This window comes from Urocampus carinirostris, chromosome 15, assembly GCF_059441175.1.
Source record: "Urocampus carinirostris isolate Australia breed hairy pipefish chromosome 15, RoL_Ucar_1.0, whole genome shotgun sequence".
Taxonomy (NCBI): domain Eukaryota; kingdom Metazoa; phylum Chordata; class Actinopteri; order Syngnathiformes; family Syngnathidae; genus Urocampus; species Urocampus carinirostris.
The window spans coordinates 9387393-9415109 of NC_142363.1; the positions used below are offsets into that span (position 1 = coordinate 9387393).

Here is a 27717-nt window from a genome sequence, read left to right on the forward strand (position 1 = left end):
TATGTATGTATGTATGTATGTATGTATGTATGTATGTATGTATGTATGTATGTATGCATGTCTGTATGTATGTATGTATGTATGTATGTATGTATGTATGTATGTATGTATGTATGTATGTATGTATGTATGTGTGTGTGTATGTATGTATGTATGTATGCATGCATGCATGTATGTATGTATGTATGTATGTATGTATGTATGTATGTATGTATGTATGTATGTATGTATGTATGTATGTATGTATTTATGTATGTATGTATGTATGTATGTATGTATGTATGTATGTATGTATGTATTTATGTACGTGGGTGATTCTCTGTGAGTTTATGTTTCCTACTTTGCAAAAATTCACTTAATATGTGTGTTTATGGAATGCTTAGCTGCATAAATCTTAGGAATACTGTATTGTTATTATTATCATAGCTGTTATTATTATTATTAATGTTACCATTGGTGTTATTGTTGTTATTATTCTAAATATTTTAGAAAAAATACATACAAGGTAATGCCTACAGGGAGTGCAGAATTATTAGGCAAATGAGTATTTTGACCACATCATCCTCTTTATGCATGTTGTCTTACTCCAAGCTGTATAGGCTCGAAAGCCTACTACCAATTAAGCATATCAGGTGATGTGCATCTCTGTAATGAGAAGGGGTGTGGTCTAATGACATCAACACCCTATATCAGGTGTGCATAATTATTAGGCAACTTCCTTTCCTTTGGCAAAATGGGTCAGAAGAGGGACTTGACAGGCTCTGAAAAGTCAAAAATAGTGAGATATCTTGCAGAGGGATGCAGCACTCTTAAAATTGCCAAGCTTCTGAAGCGTGATCATCGAACAATCAAGCGTTACATTCAAAATAGTCAACAGGGTCGCAAGAAGCGTGTAGAAAAACCAAGGCGCAAAATAACTGCCCGTGAACTGAGAAGTCAAGCGTACAACTGCCAAGATGCCACTTGCCACCAGTTTTGCCATATTTCAGAGCTGCAACATCACTGGAGTGCCCAAAAGCACAAGGTGTGCAATACTCAGAGACATGGCCAAGGTAAGAAAGGCTGAAAAACGACCACCACTGAACAAGACACACAAGCTGAAACGTCAAGACTGGGCCAAGAAAAATCTCAAGACGGATTTTTCTAAGGTTTTATGGAGTGATGAAATGAGAGTGAGTCTTGATGGGCCAGATGGATGGGCCCGTGGCTGGATCGGTAAAGGGCAGAGAGCTCCAGTCCGCCTCAGACGCCAGCAAGGTGGAGGTGGGGTACTGGTATGGGCTGGTATCATCAAAGATGAGCTTGTGGGGCCTTTTCGGGTTGAGGATGGACTCAAGCTCAACTCCCAGTCCTACTGCCAGTTTCTGGAAGACACCTTCTTCAAGCAGTGGTACAGGAAGAAGTCCGCATCCTTCAAGAAAAACATGATTTTCATGCAGGACAACGCTCCATCACACGCATCCAAGTACTCCACAGCGTGGCTGGCAAGAAAGGGTCTAAAAGAAGAAAAACTAATGACATGGCCTCCTTGTTCACCTGATCTGAACCCCATAGAGAACCTGTGGTCCCTCATCAAATGTGAGATTTACAAGGAGGGAAAACAGTACACCTCTCTGAACAGTGTCTGGGAGGCTGTGGTTGCTGCTGCACGCAATGTTGACCGTGAACAGATCAAAGCACTGACAGAATCCATGGATGGCAGGCTTTTGAGTGTCCTTGCAAAGAAAGGTGGCTATATTGGTCACTGATTTGTTTTTGTTTTGTTTTTGAATGTCAGAAATGTATATTTGTGAATGTTGAGCTGTTATATTGGTTTCCCTGATGAAAATAATTGAAATGGGTATACAATTGTTTTTTGTTAAGTTGCCTAATAATTATGCACAGTAATAGTCACCTGCACACACAGATATCCTCCTAAAATAGCTAAAACTAAAAAAGCCCCACTCCAACTTCCAAAATATTCAGCTTTGATATTAATGAGACTTTTGGGTTCATTAAGAACATGGTTGTTGTTCAATAATAAAATTAATCCTCAAAAATACAACTTGCCTAATAATTCTGCACTCCCTGTATATTGGGCAAGACATTATACTGGTCTGTGGTACAATAAATGTTGGGAATTACTGATTCAGGTGATTTGAAATGTAACCCCAATGATGCAAAGCTGTGTGGCAAACTCCCACCCTCACAATTTTGAGAAGATTAAGCTGGCAGACGTTATGCCCGCTTACAGTTCCGATTTGCATTAGGACCAATCTGTTTTTCTATCAGCCAGATGTGACCCTGAAAATTACACTTTTTCACAATGAGGGCAGTCATACATTTTAACAATTATGAAGGTTCTTCATCCATTCCGACTTGATGAGGCAAAGTCAGGTACTGAGCACATATTTTTGTATTTGGCGAGCCTTGCGTTCCGGAAATATCATATTTTTCAGTTATTACATTTAGATACATCATCAAATTCATGCAATCAATATGAACTCTCCAGCCAAACACAAGCTCCCTGAGTGTGAATAGGACCATTTTGAGCAACATCAGATGTTTACGCTGGGGGCACACACCAGTATCACACTTCAAAGCTTTAGATCATGGCAATTTACACGGCTTATAAAAGAATCATATTTGAGCAGCAATTTATATTAGTTTAATTTTGATGTAAATGATTTGGCCCATTTAAAATGAAAGACAAAAATCCTGTATTTCATGAGAGGTGTTGTACGTTAGATGAGAGAGGCCTGTTTTTGCAATGGAAACATCCTGCTTTGGCCTAGGTGGGGTGCAGGTGTGGTCTGGCTTTTGGTCCTGTTCTGGTGATACATGTAAACTTGTCAGACATAACATTTTGTTTTTTATTGTTAAAACATTTACATTTTACACAATGAATGTGCTGTTGCTCGTGCTGCGGTGTTAATTCCTGTAGCTTTGTAATATATATATATATATATATATATATATATATATATATATATATATATATATATATATATATATATATATATATATATATACTGTACTGTATATATACTGTACTGTCCTTAAATTGTTTACAAGTGACAAAGTTTAACAATCACTAATTTAGAAAAATCTTGAATGTCATTAGAATACAGACATATGATTTGCATCGACCCCAGACAGGTGAACAAAGCAGTAAGACCTCACAAATATCCCCTCCCTACTACAGAAGAGCTCTCTGCTAGGTTTCATGGGTGATGCACATGGGCCTTTTTTAGGTACTCCAACATGCCTTTTAGACTTAGCTTCGCCCCAAGCTGCTTCTAGAAAACATGACCCTCATCCTTGTCTGGCGTAGTCATGTACCTGGATGACGTGGTAGTGCACGTTGCAACAGCAGCTTCACATGAGGACCGCATCTCCAGCGTGTTTGAAGTGCTCACCCACAGCAACCCAGTCTGAACAGGGAGAAATGCCTTTTCTGCTGGTCTTCGAGTTTGTTGTGTTTCACCTGAGTGATGACATATGTACTTCGACCAGCGGCAATTTACACTCTGGATTGACCACCAAGCACTCACAGCCCTCATGGCCACAACAGGGTCAGGACACATACTACTGCGCCTGTGCTGGTTGTCAGAGAGACTACAATTCTACAAATCCAAGACAGTGTTCACACTTGGCAGAGATAATGTTTTGGCTGATATTTTGTCCAGGGTCCCGCGAACCTCAGCGCCAGACACAGCCCCAAACAGCTCAGAGTCTGAGCTTAACCTCATGTTGCACAAGTCCCTCCAAACAAGACTCCCTGTAGGAGCTCCAGAAGGCCTCTGCACAGGACCCTGTGCTCGTATAGCTCTGCACGTTTATCCAGAAGGGTTGGCCTGCAAAGGTGGCAAAGGAGCTGGCACCCTTTCTCTGGGTCAGAGATTTCCTTTCCTTGTGGAACAGGGACTGTGATTTGAAGCAGCGCTGCAGGAGCTTTGCAGGAGATTTCAATAATGATCCCAGTGATTGGAATCACCTTTAACGGATCAGAGAAACATGCAGGACATGCTGCTGTCAGACTGGCTTGGCCACCCCTGAATAAGTTGATAATTGTCAAGATTATATCTGCCTTTGGATGTCAGCTAGTTTCCAATGTATAAGGAGAGGCGGAACAAGACAAGTCCATTACTGTGGCAACCATCAGTTATATTAAAAGTGCCAGTGTTGCTGTTCCAAAAGTACTTTTCCACAGTGTCTTTTGCATTGAAATGCTGTATTTTTTTAGCATGCATTACCTCTGAGGTACTTTTGCCTGTGCTATAATGAAGAGATGTGACTGCAGAAAACTTTCATTTACACAAAAGTTTCAAAAATATGTTGACTCAATCCCAGACTTGTTCAACACAACTTGAACCATCTAAGAAAACTGCCTGTAGTGTTTTGGGTGAGAGCACGATATGCCAGTGGGGCTGATCGCCAATGGGGTCTCGGTAATGGCGGCTGATTTGGGTGGGCTTAACATATAACATCCATCCCTCCATTTTTGCACCACTTACCAAGATTAAGATCACTGGAGCCCATCCCAGTCATCTTCAGGCAGTGGACGGCAGGTACCCTGAACTGGTTGCCAGCCAGTTGCAGGCCACACAGAGAAAGCTAAACATATGCCAACTCACACCTAGGGACAATTTGCACCTGCCAATCAACCTGCCACGCATATTTTTGAAATGTGCGAGGAAACCAGAGTGCCCGGAGGAAAACAACACAGACATGGAGACAACTCCAGACAGAGAACTCGGTAGCTGAGTTTTGAACTCCCAAACTATGGGGCTAACATGCTGATGCAGCGGACCAGCGTCTGACCTGAAGCATGTCAACCCCTGCATTTACAAGCTGGCAGATATGGGAAGCTGCGACGTGGCCGTCATAGACTTTCTGGACTAGTTTATAGGCTGGGGGCGTCGGTGTCATCCTTTTTACGAACATTTTCAACATCTTACCTAATGTTTACTATTCTGTGTACAGTCATGCTAATTGTAATTCAACCTAGTCTATCCTGGAAGGGGGATTACAACGTGTGAGGTCCTTTCTCAGGGTTTCTCTTATTTCCTCACGCTGAGGTTTTTGAGTTGCATGCGGGTTTGGGATCAGGTAATTGTGCAATTTTGTAATTGTGATCCTGTGCAGTCCTTGGAGACATTTTTGTGATTATGGGCAATATAAATAAATGTGACTTGACTTGACTTGACTAAACACTCAGCCGTCGTGTCGCCTCACATAAGACATAAATCACCTAAATCACATCTTTGTAATTCTCATCAAGTTAGACAATCCCTAACAGGTTGTGTGACCTCTATATTCCACAATTCAAGTGCTTTATAGTTGTCTTATGTAGCTTATATTGTGTTGTATTTTTAAGGTCCAGCTATCCCTGTCGGAGTCGATGTCCAAGTGGAGAGTTTGGACAGCATCTCAGAAGTTGACATGGTAAGATAATGTAACCCACTTCAGGGTTTGTACATTAACAAGATGAAATGATTGCAAAAAAACTTTGAAACATTTACAACAAAACATTATTTACCAAATATTGGGACTGAAAAAAAAAAAGATGAACGGGATGATCCATTCCGTCGAGTTTGTTTTAAGAAGAAAAAAATTCCGAGTTGGTTTAGACAAGTCAAGAGAATTCAGAGAGAAAAAATACTACCACGTGATCACTGGTGGTGAAGGGTGGTAGGGTTCAATGCTCAAAAAGGGTGACTTGCTATCAAAAAATCAAATCCTAGGATCCAGAGATGACTGAAGCTCCCAAATCTACATTGTCCACAAATGGGGCGGAGTTTCCTGGGGGTTTCCAGAAACCTGACCTGTATAAATGACAGGCTAATTATATAATAACAAAAAACTGTTCTAAGTTTAAGTTTCATCCAATTACAATGTTGTACAACAACAGTATTCTTTTTTCAAAGGAGAGAAATAAAAACGTGTTACAGAAATGGAACAAGTTTCCATTCTCATTTAAACCCATTAAAAACAATTGCCAATTTTAGAAAAACACACTTCTTTTAAGTAGGCCTGGCCGATAAAACAATAAAGATATATGTCATCATTTAATTTTTGCCCCAAAATAATAAAAACGTATGAAAAAAGTCAATAATTTAAACTGTAATTACATCACCTGAACACCGGAGAAAATAAAACGTTAATTCAATAAAACCACAAACTTCAGCGGTGAAGCGGCTCACTGAGTGAAAATTTAAGGACTACAACATGGTAAAAATAAGTAAAGAGGCAAAGAATAAGACCCAGCCTACTGACTCAGAGCATGCAGAAAGAGTCATAGATGACCCCCATCTTCTGTTGTTTGGAGGTATTTTAGCTACTTAAGAGTTTGACCAAAAAAAGTAAAAAGTAAAAAAGAGCGGTGAAGTGCACTACATACTTGTCGACACCATGTCACAACCAAGACAGGCAACAGGACAAACTTATTCCACCATTTAAAATGGTCTCGCCACCTAGAATTGAAAAAAATAATTATAAAAAATAATTACCAAACGAGTGCTTTGATCAAGCACCGGGCCAATAAAAGTTGAGCCCATAAGCAAAAAAAAAAGGCAAGCTAGCAAGGCTCTGTATCCCTGCAAACAGCTTTCCCTCTGAGAGGGTATTCCGTGCAGGTCGGTACATTTTGAACTCTAACAGAGCGGCAATTAAGCCTGATACTGTGGACAGACTGATTTTTTTCTGGCCCGTACACTTTAACCGAAATGACTGTTTTGTTTTATGTACAATTTTTAGAACGGAACATTTATTTTGGGTCCTGGTTCTCCTATATAGCATTTGGCTATCCTGCCTTGCACAGTTGGTTTATTTACGGCTGTGTTTGGGTTCATTGCCGTGATAGTTTTTTGTTTTTTGTTAGCTTTCGGTTATCCTGGCTGCCTATTGGAGGCTTTTGGTCAGCCAGCCTCCCGGTTTTCCGCCGATCAGTCCCAGATAGCCCTTTTAGAAGCCAGCTAGGCTGCCATGTCCCGGCTTGTCAGGCTCCAGCTAACTCAACTGATGTGAGAACGTTTTCGGGAAGTCTTTTAGAAGAGCGCTATGACAACGGTAGGAGACATTTCGCAGGAGGCAATTGATGCTTTTGGACCCAGAAAAATTACTTATGATCTCAAAGTAGGCAAAAGGGTATACGATGCATTGGAGGGTTATATTAATGGTTGAATTGTTGAAAAGGTCAATCAAAAGCTTCAGCTTCAGGCAATAATAGGCAGGTCACAGTGTCATCACCATCTTAAACGACAAGCTTGAGCAGGGGTCAAGAACGTTTTTGACACAAAGAGCCCCGAAATAAAAATATTTTTGTTTTAGTTTGAGAAAGAGCCACACCATGTATTTTGTGACAAATTTCAACAAAACCACTAAACCCTCTCTCCCAAAGAAACCCTATTCTTCAGAACATTTTATTTCACTGTGTGATATTTGATGATTTGATCAAATTTATGAAATAAGAATAAGGCCAGAGCCTGTGTCCCATATAAAAAATATACCACTTTAAACTTGTCTCCCTCCTGCAATTACGGTACTTACGATTGTTGAGGGCTATTTTGACCTTCGCTTATTCAATAAATGATTGCTTCAAAATAAGGTGCAAGCAGGTATTTTTTGTCAAAGTCACAAAATTCTGCAAACGACGATCCTGATGTATTTACGGCACAGGGCGAGAGACAGGAGGGACTTTGCTAAAACCTATCAAGGCATCAAGATAAAACAGAGTTTTGGCTCAGGCTTAGAATTGTTTCTGGTTTGAGGTTGGGTCTTTTGAGCTGAACAGTTGTGATCTTTGAATCTCCTTGTACACCTTAAGGGAAGACCATACAGTTAATATTTAAAACAAATTAGAAACAAGTTGCTAGATATCAAACACCCTGTTGTTTTTCTGCTTTACTTGTGCAAGTGTTTTATTACTACAACTGAGAGTACTCAGATGAGCCTTAATGCATGTATTAATGTGAGTAATCTCTGGATTCAACAGCGTTTTAAACACTGTCTACTTACTTTGATCCGCAAAAAGCTATATCCAGTCCTAAGACCACTTTTGAAATACCTGTTGTATAACCTGTGGTTTGCATGGGCCTTGCCCTACGATATCACCCAAACTTTAGAATTGTGGATGGCGCATGTTTTTCTGTTAAGGTTTGTCTTTACAAACACACAGGATTATGTTAACACACTCTTTAACATTAGTGAATAATGGCTCTTATAGGCTGCTTTTTCTGCAAGGCACAACATCAAACAACGCAGTTATAGACCTGGGACAATATCTGACGACCCGCTTTGTATTTCCATTATTACACAGGGGTCGAATGCCTTTTTCATTGTCAAATTCAATCACTTTTTAAGGAATTTCATTGACATTTTTTTATTCATCCAGTATCCATTAAAACAAGAAATCCAGTGTGAATCCTGTATTTTTCTGATCCACCCATATATCCACGTTTCATAGATGAGATTTTTAATCTTGCGAGTGCATTTTTCAAAACATATGATTTTCGGATCTTGAGAAAATTTCTAAAATATTTGTGGTTCCGAACAATATGTGTGTAAATATTTTTTTAAATAAATATCTCCCCTATAGGTGTCAAGTAAAATGGCGGTTTTGATGGCCTTTTGCCTATTTTTGGCTTTTGATATGGCATTTTGTAGTAGTTGAGGCATTTGATTGTCTATCCATTGATCCGCCCGCTCCTATGTTTTGTCTCTGTGTGCTCGCTTGCTAAAACTAGCTTTCCTGATGGTAATTGGCACCTGGCTACATACATGATGTAGACCGCCAATTTTTTCATTTAGTCGGCTCAGACTCCAATGCAGTCATGCCGTCATCCAGTGGTGGATCCGCTCAGTTAAACTGCTATCAAGCTCCTCTGGATCCGCTGGCATCTGCCCTCTCTCTCTCTCTCTCTCTCTCTCTCTCTCTCTCTCTCTCTCTCTCTCTCTCTCTCTCTCTCTCTCTCTCTCTCTCTCTGTCGCTCTCTCTGTCGCTCTCTCTGTCGCTCTCTCTGTCGCTCTCTCTCTCTCTCTCTCTCCATACAGCTAAATTATGTGCAAGGTCTTTGACTTGATAATATTTTCCAGTGAATCTGCCAGTGATTTTTTTTTACTACATTCAATCTGTTTTTTGTTTGTTTTTAGTAAAAAAAAAAAAAGGTAAAATCAGTAAAATCATGCACAAAATTTTTACTTCCATTCATCATTTTTATACATTGTTGGAATGTAATCCATAAATTCCCTCATCAAACAATATAGATTATTATTATCAGTGATGGGAATAAAGCCGTTATAACCAATTGTCACACTACTGTTTAACTCTGTAAGGTCTTAACGGGGTAACGTCTGTATAAATACACTATTTACTCTTGCAATGGGTATTGACTACTGTATGTTTGTCTTTTATACTGTCTTCATACAGGACTTCACTATGACACTGTACCTGAGACACTATTGGAAAGATGAGCGTCTGTCATTCACCAGCAGCACCAATAAGAGCATGACATTTGATGGCCGTCTGGTGAAAAAGATTTGGGTCCCGGATGTATTCTTTGTCCACTCCAAGAGATCGTTCATCCATGACACGACCACTGACAACATCATGCTGCGTGTGTTTCCCGATGGACATGTGCTTTATAGTCTTAGGTTTGTAATAGCTATCATCCAAAACAAGTACTTACGTTTACAGTAAACCGTTGCTGTATCGCCGTTTACTTATTGCGATTTCGCTACTTAACATCGTCGTGCATTTTGACTGGCTAATGAGTTGGCCCGCCCCTTTTCTGCCTGTAATTGCCTGTGCATCGTTGCGGTCTGAGTTGTTCATAAAAGAGCTTGATTAACCTACATTAATTATGCGCAATATTAATTTAAATATTCTGTAAAAGCCATCATGTCAGCAAAACACTCCGGACCCACAAAAGCACCGGAGGCCGGGGCAAAAACAAAATGACTTGTCGACCCACTGAACATGCTCTGGGGCCGCATTTACCTTTTGGGTTTTTTTTCAAGTGTTTGATAATAGTCAAATATAGGGTCGCTGTAGGAACACAAAACACATTCTTAAGATTTTCCCATTAATATAGATGGACACAGGAGGTGTTTTCTTCTCTATAAGCCTTATATGAGGCTTTTGATTTTTTGCGGTTGCAGACTTTTTTTGGGGGGGGGACTCCAATATGGTTCTTGAACCTTTTGGTTTACTGACATGGTGACAAAATACAATGCGAAGTAAAAAACATAGTATCCCGAGATCAAAAGATTCTTTTTAAATTTATAATTTGACAGTAAGGAAGTTTTTTGTAAACGTTTGTAAAATTAAACCTTTATTAGGTACTGTCTTTTGATTTGAGGCTGTAAATTGTGTCTGTTATTTAATAAGTACATAAATAAATATCGTTTTTTACGTCACTGGTTTGGACTATAGCAGGAGCTTTTTGGAATGCAACTCTCACGAAAAACAAGAAATTACTGAATTTGTTTTAGTGGAATTTGAGGTCTTGAAAGGGAACCTTGAAAAATATTTAATCTGATCCAGGCATGACAAAAGTCTGGACTGGGGACCAGTTACAGCCCGTGATCACATTCTTACTGGCCCGCGACTTCTGTCATAAAATGAATAATATGCGACCCGCCAGTAATGTTGACCGCAGTTTGATACATTTGTACGAATTTTTTTAAAAATCACCATTTTACCAGATGATAACAGTAACCTTTTGGTCACATTGCTTTTGGTGTTCTGCGAAAATTTTTGGCCCACCTCACTTATGACATGGCGACTGTAAATGAAAAAAAGGAAAGTTGACTGTGCGGGCTGCCGCTTCTAGAACAAGTAGAAATTTGAGTATTTTTGACAGAAATCTAAAACAACTGTTTCTGTCTAATTTGCCACGAGACTGTGGCTGTTTTCACAGAATATACAGTGATATCAAGAGGCACTGCTAGACAAAACATGCTGACTACAAAAAGCTAACTGGAATTGAACACCGTGAAAAGGTGAAGCAACTGGAAGCTGTTTTACTGGCATTTTCATGAGACCCTGCGAGTCAAATGAAAATGCTACAAAAGCGAGCTTCAAGGTCACGAAGCTGATCGCCAAGCACTCCAAACCTTTGACCAAGCATGAATTCATTGAAAACTGTTCAAAGGTTAGCTGGCAACCAGTTCAGGGTGTCCCCTGCCCACTGCCCAAAATTAGCTGAGATGGGCTTCAGCAACCCCGTGACCCTAATGAGGATAAGCGGTGCAGATAATGGATGGATGGATGGATGTTTAAAGAATGCCAGGCTGAAAAGTCGGCCATCACACTTTTACAGTTACCAAATATGGCCCGCTTTCTGAAAGGTTTGAACACCCCTAATCTGATCCAAAAACGTTGTATCGATTATTGGGGTAATTTATTTATTTGAACAAATGATTGATTGATAAATCTATTAAGATGAGTTCAATATTCATGTTTCACCTTTTGTAGCACCACATCAGCTTTTATTTTTTTACAAAGAGAACAGATGAAAAAATTTTAATCAGACATTGATCTGAATATCACTATACAACAATTTTAGTGAGTTCATGTACCTTGTTAGCCGCTCATGATGTTTTAATTGACACACACGGAAGATATTTAAGACTAATGTACACAGGGGATTTATGAAAACATTACACAAGGAACTTTAAAAATTGGGACCCTGTTAATAAAAAAGAGCAACACAGTTGTTTTGAAGCAGTTCGCAAAACTTCCTAACAAACTTTGCGACATCGGTATCAAAAAGAAAAATGATTATATATGGCATGTGCGGCACAGTTCAAGTCATGGGAACCTCCTGCGTGGGTTCAAATCCAGCTCCAGACTTCCTGTGCGGAGTTTGTATGTTCTCCCCGTGCTTGCTTGGGTTTCCTTCGGGCACTACGGTTTCCTTCTACATTCCAAAAACATGCATTTCAGGTGAATTGGCCGGTCCAAATTGTCCCTAGGTGTGAATGACCGAGTGAGTTGTCTGTCCCTTTGTGCCCTGCGATTGGCTGGCAACCAGTTCAGGGTGTCTCCTGCCCACTGCCCGATGATTGCTGGGATGAGCTCCAGCACCCCCGCGACCCTACTGAGGATAACCGGTGCAGCTAATGAGATGAGATGAGATGAGATGGCTGGTAACCAGAGTATCTGTGTTGGGACCAAAACTGTTTTCATTATCTTTTAATGAAAAATGCTCAGCATCAAAGTATTTTAGAATAATATTGTTTGCTAACAACACAAATATCCTATATGTGTACTGGATAAGGATTTAGGTATTTTATAAAAGACTGTAAACCTATAATTGTCCAAGTTCCAAACATGTTTTAATGGAAACCAACTAACTCTGAATTTAACCAACGGACGGAAGGAAGGCCTGGGGCAGAGGTAGGCAGAGTTAAGCAGGAAGGCAGCTGTGGGAACAAAGCTGTTTTTGAACATGGTGGTTCTAGTTCGTAGGCTCCCGTAGGGACTCCCAGAGGGCAGGAGGGCAAACAGTCCATTGGGGCTTTAATTAAAAAAGTTCTAAAGCTCAAGTAAAGATCTTCCAAAATATAATTGCCAAAATATATGGTGTGACCAAAAACTCGTAAACCAAAAAGCTCTATATATATTATTGACTGTTCACTTAATCGACTATTTCTCACATATTGTCCTGAGATATGGGGGAATATCTACCTGAAAACTTCACATTATTTAATTTGATCACAACAACATAAAAAACATTATCCAAACTTATCATACAGAAAATACACACAGACTTTTTATCAAAGTCAAATTAATAAACGTACGAAGCCTGGTTAACTCTCAAACTGTATAAATGATGGATAAAGCTGCCCATCCATCACTATAGGTGAGCCATGAGGGGCAAAAGGCAACAACAACAAATGTGTTTGACTCAAACTTATTTGAAATCCAAGATTATGTATTTATGTCTCCCAGTGTTGAGTTTTACTGACGGACTTATGTGTCTATGTTGTGTTTTCAGAGTCACGGTCACTGCAGCTTGTAACATGGACTTCAGCCGATTTCCACTGGATTCTCAGACGTGTTCTTTGGAGTTGGAAAGCTGTGAGTTCAACATAACTCATTATTATTCAGTGGGGAAAAGTATTTAGTCAAGCACCAATTGTGCAAGTTCTCCTAATTAAAAGGATGACAGAGTCCGGTAATTGTAGTCAAAGGTAGTGTCGGGCAGGTTACTGAAAAACAGTAATTAGTTAGGTCAAGTCACATTTATTTGTATAGCCCTTGATCACCAAATTTCTAAAAGGACAGCACAGGTTACAATTACACCATCCCCTTTGAAACTGACATGCAGACAAGGCAAGGGGAAAACTCAAAACCTCAACATAAGTAAAATAAGAAACCTTGAAAAGGGGCATCACAAGTGTTAACCCCCTTTACAGGATGACCAGGCAGCAATAGATTTAGTAACAATAGTAACAATATACAGAGATAGTGAACATTAAGGCTCATCATGCAGATTTTGACATGCTTCAGGTCCAGGCGCTGGTCCGTTGACTTATCTCGATATGTCCTTCTCCCTCATATCACCACGAGCCAGGCAGCTGGAAAGGACAGTATGAGGAAAAGTATGAGGGTGCTTCAATCATACGCTATAGAATAGAAGTGCCTTTTCAGTCTAGATTCAAAAATTCCACTGAGATTGCAGATCTTATCTCCAGAGGCAGAGCATTCCACCACACCAGGGCCCAGATGGAGAACGCTTTTGAGCCTGCAAATTTCTTCTTGGGTCTTGGAATAATAAGTAGACGAGCATTTTCCAAGCGGAGGCTCCGTGCATTTGCTAGTTACTTTTTTAAAAAAGTAACTCACTTACCTACCGCCAACCCGCAGCCCCAGATTACTGACACCACAAAGTTGTACGTTACTCTAAAAATAACAATCTAGTTACAAATTAATATGTGTACTGGCATAGAAGCCAATCCCCTAGAAATGCTTTAAAATTTCCTCAAAAAAGAATGAAGCAAACGTGGATAACGCCAACCGGTGGAGGCGGTGAAGCCCTCATATTTCTTGGATTGTGCAATCTTGAGAGCTTGCAAACTAAGACTTAGCTGAAACACTATGTATCAATTTTGTCTTTTGGCTTCATATGGTAAAAATCAAAAAGATCAAAAGATTAAAGACGTCACACAAGTAAAATGGGCAAAAGTCAGCACCATTCAGGATGAAGCAGTGAATAAGCTAACGGAAGAAAAAGAGATCATGAATAGATGGACAAAATACTGCTCCAAACTCTACAACTACCTGACAGACCATTGAACAACTGTATGCCAATGCCAACAGAACAGTACTAATCAATGGTACCATTGGAGCGTGGTTTCAAACCACAGTTGGTGTGAGACGAAGCTGCATTCTCTCTCCAATTTTGTTCTATTATTGATCTAAAACAGTATCTATATTTTCCAGATGCATACACTGATGAAGATTTGATGCTTTACTGGAAAAGCGGCGATGAGTCCTTGAGTACAGATGATCGTATATCGTTGTCACAGTTTCTCATCCAGAAATTCCACACCACATCTCGCTTGGCCTTCTACAGCAGCACTGGTATGTCGAAAGGTTTGATCCCTTAAATCCGGGGTGTCAAACATGCAGACAGCGGGCTGGTTAAGGCCTGCCAACAGATTGAATGATGCTGAGAGAAGCGCAGAAGAAAAAACAGCATCAGTTTTAAATATGTCCACTTGTTGTATTTAAAGCCAAGGAAAGCCACTCACCTTAGAACTGTGGCTGTATTTCTCTCTTCTTTCTCTCTGTGTCACTGTTCCTCTCTCTCTCTCTCTCTCTCTCTCTCTCTCTCTCTCTCTCTCTCTCTCTCTCTCTCTCTCTCTCTCCCTATCTCTCTCTCTGTCTCTCTCTCTCTCTCTCTCTCTCTCTCTCTCTCTCTCTCTCTCTCTCTGTCTCGTTAATCCTCCTGTACGTCCCAACAAAAGTTTTTTATATCATGTGCCCCCCCAGGTCAAATGAGTTTAACAACCTACATGCATACTCTTTTTCTAAATGCAAATACAGACTTCAACAGATTTTGCCCTCATTTTGGCTCAAGCCACAAACGTAACTTTGTGTCGTGACCTTGTTAATTTGAATTGTCCCTATTGTAATTAATAACAGCATTAACATGGAATAAAATTTTCAAAAGAGAAAAATAAGCTTTAAAATATCATAGAATGAACAGACAAATATTTATAAGGATTATGGCCTTTTGTAAGTGCATTAAAACAATAGTGCAATGAAAAAAGTGCAATGACATTAGCAACAACAATCACTCTCCTGAAAAAATACAAGGCTGATCCTGATAACCCAATTGACTGATGGCTAAGCCCCGCACTCAAAAGCAAATGGTCAAACGGTGTACATGGGGTACATGCAAATCTAATACGAGGTATGCGATAGTGTATATTTTTTGCCCTTTATAAAGCCACATTTGAAACCAGACAAGTCTCTGCTTTGGATAAAGCTATGTGGTCGTCCACAACACCTACTCAACGTGGATAAAGTAAAAAAGGATGTCTACATCTGTTGTCAGGTAAGTCAACATATTTGAGGCAACATATTGTAACTTTGCTAGAGAGAAATATAAAGTTTTTTATGACGTTAACATCTGTAACGTTCAGCTGAAATTAGCTAACGTTAGCTCTTGGTTGCGTTCTACATAATGTCGCTTTGTTTACTGGGAGTTCAGTGGCTGTTATGTGCTAGTTTTTTGTATTTTGGTAATTATACGTGAGTGATATTTTTTTTTTTTGCAAAGCTAACACAGCGCTTTAAACTAGGTTTAGATTAATAACAGCTGGCAGCAATAACAGTCTGTTTACAAGTCACGTCTAGTTAGGTTAATTAGTTGAATTAGTTGAATTTTTTTTACCCTGCAGTGCAAGAACAATGCTGATCCTGATACTATTGGGACCTGTACATTTTTGCCTGAAGTTGATCATTTCATCTACCTTTTCAACAATGAAATCATTAATATAACCCTCTAATGCATAGTTCTAGCCCTTTATGTGACTTTAAGATGATATGTGATCTTTCTAGCCCAAAAAGCATAAATTTCCCCCCGTGAAATGTCTCCTACTGTGACACTTAACCGCGTTCTACACAAAATGTTGAATGTTTGTCCGAGTAACTATAGGTTGTTGTTCCAATATATAATTTACATCAGACGCAAACAGTGCATCGGAACATGCTGAAGGCTGTCCTTAGGACTGAACCTCAAGCTCCTTCCGTGACATTCCCCATTCCTGATGGTTCAGAGCAGATTGAAAGTGACTCTCTTGATGATGACACGTGGCTTTTGTTTCCTGAAACCTCTGTGCCGGGTCTGGGTAGGTCTGTTCTACCAGTCTCTCCTGTGTCATCCTTCAAGCAGCCTGGCCACGACTGGCCACCATTCTAATATTCACCATCTTCCCAATCCTGCAGCCATCTTAGCACAGCCAGTTTCCAGGGCCCAGATGGCCAGTTTTAGAATTTGGCGCTGGGGCCGGTTTATAAAATTCATCGTCGGGGCTGCGATGCAAAACCTGGGGGTGGATGTGGCTGAGATTTAACACCAAACTTTGAGAGTCAGTGCCATTGGCAATTAACAGTAATTAATGATCATGTAAGTACTCCTGGTCACCCCTTCCCCTCTTATACTCCTGATTCCTCCTTCGTAGAGTCCATGCGAGTGGTTGGCGCCTCTTGACGTGACACGGATAAGTGTCTTGCTTTAACAACATGCTGTCCCTGTGAAGTGTGCTGCACGCATTCCTCCAGTGAGGTGCGGAAACAACTGCCTTGTCACATTTAGCTGCTGTTGGGTGTTTTTTGATTATTAAAATAGGTTACGGAGTATGTTGTTACAATAACTGGAGTTTTCTAACTATAATGAATTTATTGTCTAATCATCACATCAGTACTTTGATAATCACATTATTCATTTAGTTGCTGTAAATGCACATATTTATCTACATATCTTAGTAAAGTATTTACTTGCTGCATCATTTCATATCAAAACTTTCCTAGCAATGTGCAGTAATAAATCTTGTAGTCTTCTTATCATACAACCTTCAAAATACAGCTGCGACTAGATTTAACAAAGGGCTCTTGTAATGTAAGTTAACAGGAGAGCCTGTTAGAGTCTCGTTTTCCGTTTTGTGTAATCAACGCCTTTTTCCTACAAAACAGAGAGAAACATTCTTGCATGCCTTTTGGGGGAAGCGCACTCCTGGCCATCTGGGTGGGAGGGCGCTTCCCATCGACTGGTCTTGAGTGTACTCTGACTGTATAATTATTTTGAAACTTTGTAATAAATGTCCTCAATTGAATTGCCTTTCGCCAGCTCTATTTTTTCAAAGTCTGAATACTTGGTCTGGTCCCGAAAGAGAACACGCGGTGAGAATCAAATGTCCTTTCGCTTTCATCGGGAATGCTAACAATCACCTTACCTCAGGACATTAGCGCTGTCGGTGTTGGGAGAATTCCCCTCTAGCTGTGTCCAGCAATTGATTCTTCTAGTTTGGTTTTGATTTGTATTCACTACACTCAGGTACTTTGTTTTGGGCTGGCTGTTTCTGCAGTTTTGGATTGAACTCCTCTCGGCTGTAACATATTTGCCCGAGTGGCTGGCGACTTTTTAACGGAGTGCAGATTTTGTTTGAATTTATTCCTGTTCAAGTTGGTTTATGTTAATGTTAGTCTTATTCCTTCTGACATTTATTGTGACTGATACCATTACAGAAGTGAGCACTAATTCGTGTTTAAACTTTTTTTTCGTGTTTAACAGGTACTGAGGGCTTTGGAGCGGCAGCGGTTTCCCTGGTGGTGGTCCCGGTTTTCACCTATTTGTTTGCTGTGTCTCGTGTGGTGTAATTAGCTTACGCTATTATGTTACCACTGTAGTATAAGGTCCCCCAGCCCTGTTCCCTGTTTTAGAGTTACTTTTAGGCCTCATACATCATGTCTGCAGATTATCTTAAAAATATGAAATAAAGTATATATCATTGTATGTGGAAGTCATGTTTTCTTGTCCCGTGGGCTTAATTGAATGGCGCTCAATACCCGGTTTGCGTCAGGGCCAACACCTAATCACCCACTTTACCACGCATCCATAAACTTTTTGTTGGCAGTTTTTCTTCTACCGTGTGGCCCCTGAGCTAAAATGAGTTTGACACCCCTGATTCCAACTAATAGAGAATATTTAACTGTGTTGTTCAATCATTTGTGTAAACTGAGCTGTGAACATGCTATCTTTCAGGCTGGTACAATCGCCTCTACATCAACTTCACGCTGAGACGTCACATCTTCTTCTTTCTGCTCCAGACATATTTTCCTGCCACATTAATGGTCATGCTATCATGGGTTTCCTTTTGGATTGACCGTCGAGCTGTGCCAGCCAGAGTTTCCCTGGGTAAACATGACTTTCTTTTATGTTTGGTGATAAAGCTGCAAGTCTTCTGGTCACAGGTCTGCGGAGAGTGGCTCCCTGAAGGGAATACGTACGTACGACAGGCCTCTGAACTTCTACTTGCATTTGGGGGTGAGGGGGCACCATAGTTATCCTAATATTGAGCGGCATTGAGTCAGGAGGTAAAACGCTCGTCTTGGGATGAAGAGGTCGCAGGTTGATTCCCAAGGACACGGAGGAGCCGGCTCCTCCGTGTCCTTGGGCAAGACACTGTATCCCTAATGCCTCTGATAGTAGGCAGTTGCCTTCCATGGCTGACGCTGCTTTTGGTTAGTTAGTGTTTAAAATTGAAAAGTGTGAAGCACATTGTAAAGTGCTTTGGGAGGTTTTCATTGGCTTGAAAAGTGCAATATAAATGCAGACCATTTACATTTACATCCTCTATCCTGGGGGTATTTTTTTTACTATGATTCAGCAAAGTGGTCCAATACATCAGCCAAGTAATTTAAAGCATGGTTTCACTCTCTTTGTAAGTTTTCGGTTCCAGTTAATAAGACTCTCTGTTTGTGGGACATCACTGATCAGATTCTCAACATTGGGCTTTTAACACATAACTTAAATACAGTTGCGAGCGGTGTAGTACACACCTAGGCTTTTAGTAGTGCTATGTCTGAATCAATCCAACCCTCAATAATGGCTTTAAAACTTTTCCTGCAATTACAGCTGGGACACATTTAAAACAATCAATATTATTTAGGAATATGAATGGTAAATGGGGTGTATTTATTTAGCGCTTTACCAGTCACTGAAGACATCAAGAGAGCTTTTCAGATTCAGATTCAGATTTACTTTATTGTCATTCGTGTACACGTGTATACAGAACGAAATGTCGATACATCTGACCAGCACAGTTTCCTTGAGCGTCACCCGGGATAGATAAGTTTAACCATGTCTTCGTCAGAATGATAGCGCAGCAGTTCGTCATCTCGCGGTTCGATGTTAGTTCCAGTTGTAAATGGTCCAGTTTATTGTCCAGAGAGCGAACATTGGAGAGGAAAATGTGTGGGAGAGGCGTTTTGAAGGGTATAGCCTTTAGCCTAGCGGTTAGCCCTGCCCGACAACCTCGCTTCCTCCTCCGGTCACACCGCTCTCTTGCCACTCTGCTTCGCTGCTTTGTAGGCTGCTGGGTCTTGTTGGCATAGCAGTCCGAGGCTAACTAAACACTCCCTAGTGGTCGTAGCACCGAGCGCTTGATTTCTGGATGATCGCATATCCAGCAAAAAAACTGCGATCGTACATTAATCTTAAGCTTTACAACACACTTTACGTTTTTACCCATTTATGCTCACATTCACACACTGATACCAGGGTCAGCCATGTAAGGAACTTACCTGCATATCGAGGGTAATTAGTGGTTCAGTCTCTTGCCCAAGGACACTTAACATTTAACTCTGAAGAGCCAGGAACTAAATCTACGACCTCTTTGATCTGAGGACGACCGCTCTACATCCTGAGCTACTGTCGCCCAGTGTTCCCTCTAAGCTGCGCGTGTGCGCAATTGCGCACTGCTCGCACATTCTCAGCGCACAAGAAAATCTAGCCAGCGCACAAAAACGAGGGCTCAAAATTACTAACTAATTAATTAATTACCTTCAGTTACAGTGCATGAAGGTAAAAATACTTGGGTTCCCCTGACGTTGTGTCCTAAATGCCGTATTTTGAAGTCGAGTCGAAGTAGAACAAAGCTGAGTAAAGTTAGAAGAGTTTGTCGAGAACCGGCTTCTTCGGCTCGGCTCACTAAAAGGAACCGGCTCTTTCGGGTCCTAAACGGCTCTTCAGGTTGTTTTTGCTCCTTTAATCGCAACATGACCAAATATGATGTAAAATTATGCACAAAATGACTTAAAGGAAAGGGGGAAACAGAACAAAAAAGAAAAAAATACCAAAATGAAAAAGTAGTGAAAAGCTGAGAAAAAAAAGAAACAAAAGGAAGAGAAAAGATGAAGGAAAAATTTCGAAAAAAGACAGAAAAAAAGAAAAGAAAGAAATGTAGGGAAAAAGTAAATAGAGAACAAAAAGAAAAAAGAAAACAGCTCAGAAAAAATAAACACAATGAGATTTTTTTAAAGGAATTTTTAAAAAAAAGTAGAAAAAAACCACGGAAAAAATAAGAAAAAGTTTGTGTTGCATTCAAATAATTTCCAATTATATCAAGTGAATCTTGTTGCCAACATTGTACTTCCACTAAAAAATGTGATTAAGTACAGTTCTGTATCTTACAACCGACTAAATAAGCCCCCAAAAATGTTAATATTATGCGACAAAATATATCAGGAAATAAAAATAAATGGATATCTTGCGAAAGAATTGTAAGAACAAACGACGTTTGTAGGCCGTACAACCTTTGCAATAGTACATGAGTCAATTCATTCAAAAGAGAAAAATAATTTTGCATTGCCGGAAACTCAGCAAAATGTAACTTGATGTCAAGTTTTGGACATGTTTGATAATTAATCATCTTGCCACAATTGGGATTATGGTTGCTCACTGTTGTTTCAAGCGTTGCTCACTGACTTTGTGTGAACGCTCAGACCCGTGGAAAATTAGAGGGAACATTGCTGCCGCCCCATTTTTATATACCCAAATTTATTTTTTATTTGCACAAAATCCATTCTCTTTTCTTTCCTCCTGAAGATTTCAATAACAGTTGTACCTCGACTTACAAATTGAATTCGTTCTGGAATTAGCTTCGTAACCTGAAAACTAAGTAGAAACGCATTTTGTATGTAAATGTGCTAATCCCTTCCAAGCCCAGCAAAAGTACAGTATGCTATTTTTATATTAATCATAAAAGACAATCAGAAGATGAAACAAATACATATTAAAATTATATTGCCACACAATAAACAGTCTTCCTCATAAGTCCCTCCATAAACTTCAGCTGGTCCATATCCTTGCTGTCTGCATCATCACCAAAAACCCCTCTCGCCATCACATCACCCCAGTCTTTCATCAACTTCACTGGCTCCCAAACACCCTTGCATCACTTACAAATCCTTCTTTACACCTTTGTGGCCATCCATGACCCTGCCCCTCACTACCTTGCCGACCTCCTTCACATTACCACGTCAACCTGAACCTTTAAATCTTCTTCCTCCCTCCATCTCACTGTACCCACTGCCCGTCCCAGCTTCATGGAGAGCAGAGCTTTCAGCCGCTCTACGCCCCCAGCTCTGGAACTCATTACCGCCTAAAATGTCTTTAATTTGGGCTAATGGAATTATGGCTGTGTCCTCCTTCCTGCTATCTTGCCGGATATTCTCCTCCTCCTTTTCTGTGAACTTTGAACTGTGATGGTGACACGAAGAGCATGCTGGGAGCACGCATGCCCACTAGTTGCCAAGCAGCAATAACCCGTTCATATACATTGAGGAAACTCTGTGAGCGGCAAATAGGTACCACTGTCCTCTGCTGTGCAAATTATCCATTTGTTTTAATTCCATCAAGAAGTTATTTTCTGTTGTCATTGAAGCTTATGGTGAAAGTTGAGCCTGTCCTTTCGTATCTCTGAGTCTTTAGAACCAAAATGTTTTTGATGATTCTTTCATACACAATGATTTGGCTAATCATCTAATATCAAAGTATTATAGTCCGGAAATAATTGTATCTTGGTGAAAAAAATTCTTAAGATATGTATACTTTCTGAAACCGGTGATGTTTTTACTTTCATAACATGTGGTAATGTGTTTCTTGTGTCTAGGTATCACGACTGTACTGACCATGTCCACCATCATCACCGGTGTGAATGCATCTATGCCTCGGGTATCATACATCAAGGCAGTGGACATTTACCTCTGGGTCAGCTTTGTCTTTGTCTTCCTATCTGTGCTGGAGTATGCTGCGGTCAACTACTTGTCCACTGCCCAAGATCGCCGGGAACGCAAATTGAGAGAGCAGGCACGATCTCAGGTAGGTTTTTCTCGAATTATGTCAAGTGTTGACTTTATAGTAAGGGGAATTCTCTGGCTAGCTTGTAACAATTGTCACAAGATGGCGGGGTGTGCACACACAACGCTTTGCAGCTCTCATGTGTACACGTTTTTTTGTTTGTTTCTACTCCCCTCTACGTTTGTACTGTTACACAAGGCTCTAATACAATACAGCAGATCAGAACTGTCGAACTTCAGGATTCAATTTACACTTCTCAAATCTCCCAAATTGGATTTCACTGCACCGGAGTCTCAGGGAATATTCCCAGAGACAACCAACAGCCCCCCAATGCTGCCGAAGAGGAGGAGGCAACATCAAAATCAAAAGAGGGAGAAGCAAGCTGGCGTGAGGGCTAGGCTACATGCTAACCCACACCGACTGGCTCTCCCGAGCATATTTTTGATTAACGTAAGGTCTCTTTTCAACAAGTTCGAAGAGAGTCAGCTAAGATTGGTTCTCGATGGATGGACATTTGTGTTGACATTGTCATTGAAACTTGGCTGGACGAGAAAATCATGAACGCGGCAGTGGAGCTTGAGGGATGCTTGCTGCTGCGTGCAGACAAGATAGCAGCCTCGAGCAAGAGCAAGGGTGGAGATTTGCCGCTGTAGACAAACAAAACGTGGTCCACATACACGCGCCCCCCGTCAGCACATTCTGTTCCCCCATTTTGGAATATCGGAATATAGGGCAGTGAAATGCTGACCGTTTAAGCTAGTGAGGGAACTTTCATCAACAATTATTGTGGCAGCGCGGGCTAATGCTAAGCTTATTTTTCAGGAGCTCCATTGTCGCAATAAAGGGGTAATTAACAACAACCCGGACACTGCTGTGATAGTAGTGGGTGACTTCAATAATGTTAAACTAAAGGTGGTGTTTCCAAAACTCTACATATACGTGAACAACATTTTTGACAAGGTCTATTACAACATCCCAGCTGCTTACAAGGCTGTAGCAGCCTCACTCCTAGGCTTGGCTCATCAGTGGATCTCATACACACCTACCAGCCTCTGGCTTCCCGTACAAAGTTAACAACCAAGTACAGGTTTGGACTGATGAGACCTCCACTGCACTACAGGACTGATTCAACCACAACAACCGCCGGAACATGTGGAAAGGCATCAGCTTGTCAGCAACGACTCCACCCTGCCTTAGAATCTTAAAAGTTTTTTTGCCCGCTCCGACATACCAGAAAGCTGAGAAGCTCCACATCTACCTTGGCAAAAAGAGCAACACCAACACCTTGACCTACAGCAGCATCTGGTGACATCCACTCTGAGGAGAATCAACACATGCAAAGCTGCAAGACCAGGCAAGGTGTCAGGCCAAACTCCAAGGTTCCGGTGAGTTTCAAGTATTCTGTTCTAAACCCGGTACAGGAAAATACATCCCCCACCTGCTTTATTGATTACTGGTCGCCCTGACCCCTGTAATGATGAAGTGCGTTGAGTTTGAGACTTCATCCCAATAGACCTTAACAGCCTCCAGTTTGCCGACAGGAGGAATCAGTCCACGGAGGATGCTTTCTCAATCACCCTTCACAACACCCTGGCCCATCTGCCGCAACCAAACAAATATGCTAGGCTTCTGTGTGTAGACTACAGCTCAGCTTTTAACATCGTCATCCCAGACAAGACAATAGGTCTGCCACTGGGTTGTGCCACTGGATCAGAGACTTGCTCACCAACATGCCTTAAGTGTTAAGAATTGGGAACACGACATCATCCCCTCTGGATCCAAGCACACGCACGCCACAAGGGTGTGTGCTCAGTCCAGCTCTTTTCACCCTATATACTCACGACGGTGCTGCCATACACTCCACTGATACAGTCATGAAATTTGCGGACAATATTACAGTGGTAAATATCATCTTAGGCAACAATGAGACACAATACAAATAGCAGATGCACAAAGTGTATTGGTATTGTTCAGCAGACAACCTGGTGCTGAACACTAAGAACAATAGGGAAGTCTTCGTGGACTTCAAGAGGTCCAGAAAGAAAGACTAACCACGCCACCCTGCTCCTGGTTAGATAATGGGTGGAGCAGGTGGACAACATCAGGTTCCTGGGCCTCCACACCACATCAGACATCTCCTGGTCTACCAACACTTAACGCCTGGTGAAAAAGACTCAGCAAAGAATCTTCTTCCTCAAGAAACTCAAACGGGCTTGTCACTTACCTCAACGTGACTGTTTACTATGGAAGCTTCACAGCACAGGAGAGGAAATAACTGGCGTGGGTGGTTACAACTGCAAGGGGGATTGTGGGCTACCATGGATCCAGCCACCTGGGCCACATCATGAAAGCGGTACAGGAACATGCGCCACCACAAACAGACTGAGAGAGTATTTCTTTTCCGGAGCTGTCAAGTACATCAGCCCCCAACAGCAAATACCCTGCCACCACCCTAACTACAGGACAAAAGTTATAGGCTCTGAGCACAACCCACTTTACTACTAAGCTGCACCTTGATGTACATATGCAACAGTGAATCAGCTTTTGATAAAATATACATATATGTACAGTACACTGTCTTTACTTCCTTTGTACTCCATTGTTGGAAATAAACTTTTATTGGCATTTTATATTAATGACAGCAAAGAAAATCTTGAATCTCTGAAACAATAGACCTATATACTGGTAGAGATTATGCGACCACATCATAGCCATTTAGCTTTTCAACATTAGGTACCAAACGCAAACCAAATTAATCAAGCTCTTTTCCCTAGGAGCATCTATAGTTTGTGAATGTTAGAACCTCCAAGACTTTGCCACTTTAAAGCAACTTCAGCCAATTCTTTGACCCAGTGGAGACAAAGTCAAATGGATGGAGGGCCAGATCAAAGGTTTTACTACAGGGCAAGGGCCGGACCAATAAAATGGTGAAAATGAAAGAAGCTGCTTATGCTTTACCAATGTTGTGCTAGCCGCAGCTAGCGACCGTTAAAGCAATGCTAGACAATACTAAAGCTAACAGCTAACCAGTATTACTTCATATTAGGCTGACGATCATACTTCAAAAAAAGAATTTGTGCGCAGCCCATTCAATTTTCTAACAGCGGCTGGGTGGTTAGCGCACACCCCCACGGTGCGGAGGTACAGGATTCAATTCCATCTACCGTGGCCTGCGTGGCACGCTGGTTTCCTCCCACTTTCCAAGGTTAATTGGGGATTTCCAATTGTCCCTAGGTGTGATTATGCGAGTGACTGATTGTCGTGAGACTGACTGGCAACCAGTTCAGGGTGTCCCCTACCCACTGCCCGAAGACAGCTGGGATGGGCTCCAGCGCCCTAGCAACCCTAGTGAGGATAGGCGGCACAAATAAGGATGGATGGATTGATAGGTGCCAATGCTTGTTGTTTACGCTATTTGCTTATGTTAATACAGTGCTGTAAGAACATTGGCAATGAGTTGGGCTGGTAGAGCCAACAATATATACTGTACATATCCCAAATTCAGACTCGACCGGCAATCATGTTCTGTTTTTGTTAGCAATAGCTGTTACCACAGCGACATAGTCCCCATAATAACGTCGTAACAAATTTTGTCTCAGCCGGAATGAATGGGCTCAAAATGTTCCCAATCGGAATGAATGGACCCATTCACTTAAATTGGGAAGCTTGGTCACCATGGTAACCAAGGAAGTTTCCTGAGGTCCCAAGTTATTATTGTTATTACTATTTAGTCACTGTGTTATTACACAATGTAATTACTATGTTAATACTTAAGCTGTGATTTGAAAATATCCCAGAAGGCATCGCCCATTTGCCCTCGGGACTGAATGACTCATGTTAATGAGTAGATTCTAACGAGTTATGCTAATGGATGCATGCGACCGAGTGGATGCTAATGAGAAGATGCTAACAAGTATATGCTAATGGCTGCATGTTAACAAGTGGATGCTAACAACCAGATCCTCACGACTACATGTTAAGGACTACATATTAACGACTGCATGCTAATGCCTACATTCCAATGAGTAGATCCTAATGACGACATGTTAACGACTATGTGCTGATGAGTAGATGCTAATGAGTAGTTGCTAATAACACACAAGACATAATTGCAGTTGAATAAATGGTATTATTGTCATTATACAAAAGTAAAACTAAATTGGGGAGCTTTTACTTTCAGTGTAAGAAAGCAATTTGGAGAGCGGCCAGCTAGCTGCACGCTAGATGTCCATAATTAATCAAATAAAACTGTCCCAAATGTAGCAGTTTCCAATGACTTGTAGATCCAAATTATACATTTCATAGCTAATGAACTTGGCGTTGGAGAAATACACGGTCCGCAGTGGTGGCTTCGGAGAGTTGTTAGCCTGGCCGTTAACCGGACCAGCAGCACCGCTCTTGCGTTCTCCCAGACGCCACCCAAGTTGCTTCTGGAACCCGATAATAATGCCACGAAGCACCCGCTGGTGATCACCATTTTGATGCGTTCTTCTCACTTTCATTGCTGTCCAATTTAATTGATTCATTTAATTTCAATGTAACAGGCTGCTAAAAGTTAGCGGTCGCTATGCTTACCAGTTTGTTTACGGAGACAGTGCTCGCCTGCTGTTTGATTGACAGCATACACCAGCATATCAGAGTCACGCCCACGGATAGTCCTACCAGACTATCACAGCTGTGCACACAGAGTCAAGTGACATCTACCCAACACAGAGCGCCCTCCATAATCTGTGCCCATGAGGGAGTGAACCAGCGATTACCGAAGCGCAAAGTAGCGAGTGGTCTCTATCACTCTAAGAAGAAACAACAGTAGAGTTGCAATATTTTATCAATCACGCATTAGAGTACTGGTTACCGAGAAAAGTAGTTGCGTCAAGTCATGCGATCCTTTGTAATAGATTAGTCCCAACCCGGTGGGGACAAAAAAATGCTGGGGACGCATCCGTCCCAAAACTATGCCCTTGCCATCGGCTGCACCCAATGCACGTTTCAAATGAGGGGTCATACATTCTGCTTTTTTCGCCACCTTGAAATGACAATGATTTGACTTCACTAGCAGAATATAAATAGGTTTTAACGATGAGTACTTGAACACCATATGTAGGTCAACCTCTGGCCATTGCCCAGGAATCATGTCATGTTTGTATCATAAAAAGTAGCAAACTGATTCACACAAAAAGAGTTGATTTAATAAGATAATGGTAAAAAAATGGCAAAATGAAAACAATAACACACATGCCAACCATTTGACATTAAAACCGGGAGATGTTGTTGGGCCCGCTATTTTTACGTGCGAAACACAATCGCAACCATATTTGCATTCTGTGTAGATCAGGGATCTCAAATTCATTTTACTTGG

General features: G+C 41.1%; 1 protein-coding gene across 2 annotated transcripts in view; it reads left to right on the forward strand.

Moving 5' to 3' along the window:
• gabrr2a (gamma-aminobutyric acid type A receptor subunit rho2a) overlaps positions 1-27717 on the forward strand; it is a 46632-nt gene that overhangs the window by 17530 nt on the left and 1385 nt on the right. For both annotated transcript variants that reach the window (XM_088355195.1, XM_088355196.1), the window contains exons 3-8: positions 5360-5427; positions 9410-9633; positions 12984-13066; positions 14432-14572; positions 18261-18413; positions 22171-22379. In XM_088355195.1, the coding sequence (XP_088211321.1) occupies positions 5360-5427; positions 9410-9633; positions 12984-13066; positions 14432-14572; positions 18261-18413; positions 22171-22379 (878 nt within the window). The remainder of the gene's footprint in view (positions 1-5359; positions 5428-9409; positions 9634-12983; positions 13067-14431; positions 14573-18260; positions 18414-22170; positions 22380-27717) is intronic.